Here is a 6832-nt window from a genome sequence, read left to right as displayed (position 1 = left end):
CAAGCCAAGGGTAACCCTGCTGGTGGCAGGTAGACCAGTATATTTTTTAAATTAATACCAGGGCAACCTACTCTGCTTTACTTAATTTTTCAGGACCCACCCAGTCCTCCAAAGTCTCTGTTATGGGTATTGACGGACAAGTCTCCAAACCCCAAGTCACCCGTCTACTCTTCTGCTCCCTTCACACCTTTTCCTTCACTTACTCTTTCTTAGTCCTGCCCTCAGGACAAACTCCACTCCTAGGTAAAGACATCATTTCAAAACTCCACACTACTCTCCACCTCTACGTTCCCCATGGTACCCAACACATCCACTCAGACCCCTCTGGTGCTTCTAGCTTTCTTCTATTCCTCCAACATCCCACCCTAAAATATGCAACCTTTCCTTATGCCCCATCCATAGTTAACCCCACTGTTTGGGATACTTCCACACCCTCAGTTGCAAAACACCACACTCCCATCCACGTTATCCTTAAAAACCCCACCCAGTTCCTCTCACAGAAGCAGTATCCAATCACCCAAGCAGCTCTTGTAGGCTTACAGCCTATCATTTTCACCTCCTTGTCAGTTACCTATTTTGCCCAACAAACTCCCCTTTTAACATCAGTTCTACCTGTTAAAAAGCCAGATGGAACTTATCACTTAGTCCAGGACTTCAGGCTCATTAACCAAACTGTACTACCAGTATGTGCAGTATTTCCTAACCCATAAACTTTACTTTCCACAATTCCCTCCAATACCACCGATTTTTCTGTCCTAGACCTAAAGAATACATTTTTTTTTTTTTTTTTACAATTCATTTGCACCCTGATTCTCAAGACTTCTTTGTCTTTACGTGGGAAGACCCCTACATTCACCTTTCACATCAGCTCACCTGGTGCCTACTACCTCAAGGTTTTAGAGACAGCCCCCACCTTTTTGCACAGGCCCTTGCTCATGACCTCTGTACCTTATCCCTAAAACTGTCCACTCTCCTTCAATATGTTGATGATCTACTCCTGTGTAGTCCCTCTCAAAGACTGCAACACCCATACTATCTCTCTTTTAAACTTCCTGCAGAGTGGGGGTATCTGGTCTCTCCTAAAAAAACACAAATATGCACTCCCTCAGTCATGTACCTAGGCCTTGCCTTTACCCTGCAACCTGAGGGCTCACAATCAACTGCATATCCCTCCTCCAGTCCCTCCCACCCTCTGCAAACTAAGGAAGAAATTCTCTCTTTTCTAGGATTAGTGGGATATTTTAGGCTTTGGGTTCCTTCCTTTGCTCTACTTGCCAAACAGTTATATCAAGCTGCTAAAGGCCCTCTCCATGAGCCTTTGAACCCTGCACAGCCTATTATCCAACCTTTCTGTCTACTCCAAAGGCCTCTTGTCTCAGCCCCACGCTCACTTCCCCAGACCTCACCAAAGCTTTCTCCTTTTATACCAATGAATGACATGGAGTTGCACTAGGTGTTCTAACCCAGTCTAAGGGACCTACCCTCCAGGTTATCACCTACCTCTCCAAACAGCTTGAAACCACAGTTCTCAGATGGCCTTCTTGCTTCCAAACACTGGCGGCAGATGCTGTCCTCATCCTTGAAAGCCTAAAACTATCTCTTCATGCCAACCTAACAATTTATTCAACCCATAACATCAAAGACATGCTAGCTCACCGCAGTGTACTGAGTCTCATCTCTGCCCCGTGGATCCTCCAACTGTATGCTTTATTCATAGAAACTCCCTAAATCACTGTGCTAATCAGCTCCTATTTAAACCCAGCCATGCTCTTACCTGAAGCTACTACCTCCCAAGACCCTGCACACTTCTGTGTAGACACTGTTCAAACTTTTCTTATACCTTTTCCAAACCTAACAGACCAACCCTTTCCAGATGCCTCATTTACTTGGTTTGTAGATGGCAGCTCTTTCCTATATCAAGGATGCCAACCTGCTGGCTATGTTATAGTGTTCAATAGTCACACACACTATTGAAGCCAATCTGCTCCCCCTAGGAACCATCTCCCAAAAAGCTGAACTCATCACCCTCACTCAAGCACTCACTCTAGCAGGCAAACAACAAATTAACATATATTCAGATTCTCATTATGCATTCCACATAGTGCACTCACACTCATCCATCTGGAAAGAATGGGGTTTCCTAACTGCAAAAAAAAAAAAAAAAAAAAAAAACACTCCTGTCATAAATGGCTCTCTCATCAGCAAACTCCTTCAAACTGCCAGACTCCTGCAGAAAGTTGCCATCATTCATTGCAGGGACCACCAAAACCCAGACAATCCTATATTGGCTGGAAATACTCTAGCAGATAAGTTAGCCAAACAAGTAGCCCTACAACCTGTGCAAGGTCAGTTTCTGTTCCTGCCCTTGTTCTCTCCTCTTTACTCCTCAGAAGAAAAGGAAGACTTTGAAGCCCAAAACCTTCAAAAGCAAGGACCACAGTATGTCAAGGAAGGGCATTTCATTCTTCCACAGTCTCAATCCCTATCCTGCAAACCCTTCACAACTCTTTCCATGTTGCTTGCAAACCTCTCTCGCAATTTCTCCACCCTATTCTCACTTGTCCTCACCTTTCCAGCCATGTTTGAGAAATTACTCAGTCCTGCCTTATCTACCACTCAGTGTCACCCCAGGTTTCATTCTGGCTGCTGCCTTTTCCTACCAACCAAGCCTGGTGCCTGGTGGGTAATTATATGCATGATGAGAGTTTGTGTGATGACATTTGCACATTCTGAAGTTGTTGGGAATGCTCCTACCCACTTGGAGAAAGTACAAAGACTAGAAGAGAGCAGAGCCATTTATCAGGCAGCATGTGAGTGAAGTCTACTTGCCAATCTTGCCCGGGTAATCCTCCCCTCCTTAAATCAGACATGATCTTTCATTCATCAAGCCGCAAATGAGGTCATGCCTCTCCCTGTTGACATCTCCTTGTCCTCTCAACATAACTGTCTTGCAGGCACAGACATGTTTATCTGCCAACCTGACCCTCACAAAAAGCTACAACTAAAGTGGACAGGCACCTACACTGTGATACTCAGCATGCCAACCACAGTGAGAGTCCAAGGACTCCCTCACTGGATCCATCACACCAGGGTCAAGCTCACCCCCAAGGTTACTTCTTCCTCCAAAACATTAACAGCAAAGTGATCATCTAGGCCAATTTCTCCTATCAAGCTTAAATTAAACCCAAAATTTCTTTTCTTAGAACCAAAAGATGAGGAAGACTAATCACTTGCTTTTAGAAATTGACTATATCTACCCAACTGCCTGCTGTACCTCACTTCCAACCAAAAGTCTTAATACAGGAATATCCCTCATCAAAATCCTAATATTGTCAGTAGCTTCCCTGCTGTCCACAGTAGCGCCTCCGAGCTGCTGTGAGTGTTATCAATTTTTCCACTGTGGAGGAAAAATGCAACAATCCTTTACTTACCATACTCATATAGAAAAATCCTGTTATGGAAACTTAATTGAGGAAGGTTTTCAATCAGGGAAAGGTTATTGTAAAGTAAAAAATCCAGGAGTATCCAGCAGTCGTAATGAGGCTATATGCTCAAAAGGTTGGCAGTGGCTTTGCTTCACCAAAATTGGACAATGGGGAGTAAACACTCAAGTGCTAGAAGACATAAAGAGAGAACAGATTATAGCCAAAGCAAAAGCAACAATTCCCTCAACGTCAAAATCATCCGTGGTATTTCGATCCTTTTATACAAAACTACAAGCAGATGTATCCCTTCCCAAGTCAGGAAAAAACTGTTTGTAGATCTAGGAGAAAGCATCGCACTTACCATGAATGTGTCCAATTGCTAGGTATGCGGGGGAGCTTGTATGAGTGAACAGTGGCTGTGGTGAGCTCGTATGAGTGAACAGTGGCTGTGGTATGGGATAGACATTCCCCCTTAGCTACTAGCATCCCAAAACCCCGGTCTCACTTTCAGTCCTCAAGAACATCCGCAGTCCTGGGCACTTACCAACCCAGTAAGAGGGACAGTGTGCGTATTCCACAAGTGAACTGATGAAACCCATCACACTGTAGGTGAAAGCTCCTGTCAGCAAACCCTAACAGTCAACGCCTCCACAGCAGAGTGGTGGCCTAGGTTACCCCAAGGAGCCTGATCTCCTTCTAACTTAAATACCTCAATTGTGTCTTATAAAAAAAGACCTGGTACTGTACAAACACCACTAACCCTTATGCTGCATACCCTGCCTAAGTGCACTATGGGACAATCCTATGAACACCAGCCTACAAGGGATTGCCCCTGAGGGATTCTTTTGCATATGTGGAACCCAGGCTTACTCATGGCTATCTTATCATTGGCAAGGTACTTGCTTTCTGGGCACAATTAAACCTGGATTCTTTTTACTTCCAAAGCAGTCAGGCAACACCTTTGGAGTCCTTGTATATGATAACCTCAACAGAGAAAAACAATCCTTAAAGGTAGGAGGAAGCCAAAGATGGCAAGAGGACGAGTGGCCTCTGCAATGGGTCATTGAATATTATGGCCCTGCCACTTGGGCTGAGGATGGTTCATGGGGTTATCACACTCTCATATATAGGCTAAATAGAATAATTATACTACAGGCTGTTCTAATCACTAACCTAACTGCCTCAGCCCTGGAAATGCTTGCTCAACAACAAAACCAAATGCATGCGACAATTTATCAAAACAGGCTAGCACTAGACTACTTATTAGCAGAAGAAGGTGGGGTCTGTGGTAAGTTTAGTATCTCCAATTGTTGTCTTAACATAGACAATAATGGAAAAGTGGTTCTAGAGATTGCCTCAAATATCAGAAAAGTAGACCACGTACCAGTCCAAACCTGGAAAGAATGGGACCCAACAAACCTTCTAGGAGGGTAGCTCTCTAATTTAGGAGAATTTAAAACACTGGCGGGCTCAGTAATCTTCATCAATGGATTCCTCCTGTTTCTCCCCTAGCCCACTGATAATAAAAGCCATTAAAACTTGTTGAAACTAGAGTTAACTGCCAGACAATCCAGATACTGCTGCTGCTACAATGACACAATGGATACCAACCCATCTCTCAAGAATACCCCCAAAATTAAGTTTTTCTTTTTTCTGAGGTGCCCATGCCACCCCCTATGTCTTACCTGAAGTAGTTATTGAGAAAGTTGTCCCTTTTCCCTTTTCTATAACCAAACTGACAGGAATGAAAGATTCTCCCTGGGGTCTGAAAGCTGGGGGATGAATAACTTCTCCCTCCTCAGGTCCAGTCCCAAGGCACAAAGCCACTTACGTCAGCGGCATGCATCAGCAAGATAGCCAAAGCAGGAAGAGAGCTGACAGGAACAAATGTACCCCCTGGAGATCGAGAGAGAGAGCCGTCAGTGTACCACCCCCTGGAGATGGAGAGAGAGAGCCATCAACGTCCCACGTAGCAGTCACGTCAGACTGGGACACTTCTTGTTTACAGGAGACTATAAAACCCCTGCCCCGCTCTCACTTGGGGCTGACACCATTTTAGGCCTCAGGCTGTCTGCACCCAGGTGCTCATTAAAACAGTGTGTTTCTCCACACCACCTTGTGTTGTTTGTTGGCACGTTCTCGGGGTTTGAACCAATACAAGAGCTTTGCAAAAAAGAGGTTTAATTGACTCACAGTTCTGCATGGCTGGGGATGCCTCAGGAAACTTACAATCATAGTGGAAGGCACTTTTACACAGGGCAGCAGGAGTGAATGAGTGCCAAGCAAAGGGGGAAGCTCCTTATTAAACCATCAGATCTTGTGAGAACTCATTCACTATTATGAGAACTGCATGGGGGAAACTGTTCCCATGATTCAATGATCTCCACCTGGTCTCACCCTTGACATGTGGGGATTATTATAATTCAAGGTGAAATTTGGGTTGGGATACAGAGCCAAATGATATCAGACTCATTATTTTGTCAGGAGTGTATTGTTTAATTTCCATGTTCTCGTGAATTTTCTGAAGTCTTCTCTGTATTTATTTTTAGTTGTAATACCATTGCAATCGGAAAACATACTTAATATACTATCAGTCTTCTTAAATTTGTTTAAACTTGTTCGGTGTCATATCATATGACCTATCTTGGAGAATGTTTCATGAAGAAGAGTGTGTGTTCTGTAGCTGTTAAATAGAATGTTCTTTTTGTGTGTCTGTTAGATCCATTGGATTTAGAGTGTACTTTAAATTCAGTGTACCTTATTGATTTTTGTCTGAGTGATCTGTGTATTGTTGAAAGTGTGGCGTTGACATTCCCTGCTATTAGGCATTGCAGTGAATGTCTCCCCTCAGATCTATTAATAATGCTTTACATATTTATGTGTCCCAATATTGAGTGCATGTATATTCATAATTTTTATATACTCCTACTGAATGGACTTCTTTATCATTATATAGTAACCTTTTCTGTCTTTTAACAAATTTTTTTGACTTAAAGTCTATTTTATTGGATAAATGTATTATTACTCCTTCTCTTTTTTGGTTTCTATTTTCATGGAATATCTTTTTTCATCCCTTCACTTTAAGTCTATGTATGTCTTTATAGATAAAGTGTGTCTCTTGCAGAAAGTATAGAGTTGGGTCTTGTTTTTATCTCTAATCTATTCAGTCACTTTGTGTCTTTTGATGCTAGAATTTAATTCACTTACATTCAAGGTAATTATTGATAGGTCGGGACTTACTACTGCCATTTTGTTATTTTTTTAGTTGTTTTATAGATCCTTTGTTCCTTCCTTTCTCTGTTGCTCTCTTCCTTTGTGTTTAAGTAATTTTTCTGGTAGTATATTTTGATTTATTACTTTTCTGAGGTATCTACTATAGATATTCTACTTTGTACTTACCATATGGC

The 6832-nt window shown here is 42.7% G+C and overlaps 1 protein-coding gene across 1 annotated transcript; it reads left to right on the top strand.

Annotated features, from left to right (window-relative positions):
- Window positions 1-3212: 3212 nt before the first annotated feature.
- LOC117090839 (suppressyn-like) lies at window positions 3213-3834 on the top strand. The gene is given in 2 exon segments (XM_033223476.1): window positions 3213-3674; window positions 3676-3834. Coding segments are annotated over 2 exon segments (621 nt in total).
- The last annotated feature ends 2998 nt before the right edge of the window (window positions 3835-6832 follow it).

Source organism: Trachypithecus francoisi, unplaced genomic scaffold (assembly GCF_009764315.1).
Source record: "Trachypithecus francoisi isolate TF-2019V2 unplaced genomic scaffold, Tfra_2.0 Lachesis_group11, whole genome shotgun sequence".
Taxonomy (NCBI): Eukaryota; Metazoa; Chordata; class Mammalia; order Primates; family Cercopithecidae; genus Trachypithecus; species Trachypithecus francoisi.
The sequence above is the reverse complement of the archived record's forward strand: the minus strand, read 5'-3'. Positions and strand labels throughout refer to the sequence as shown.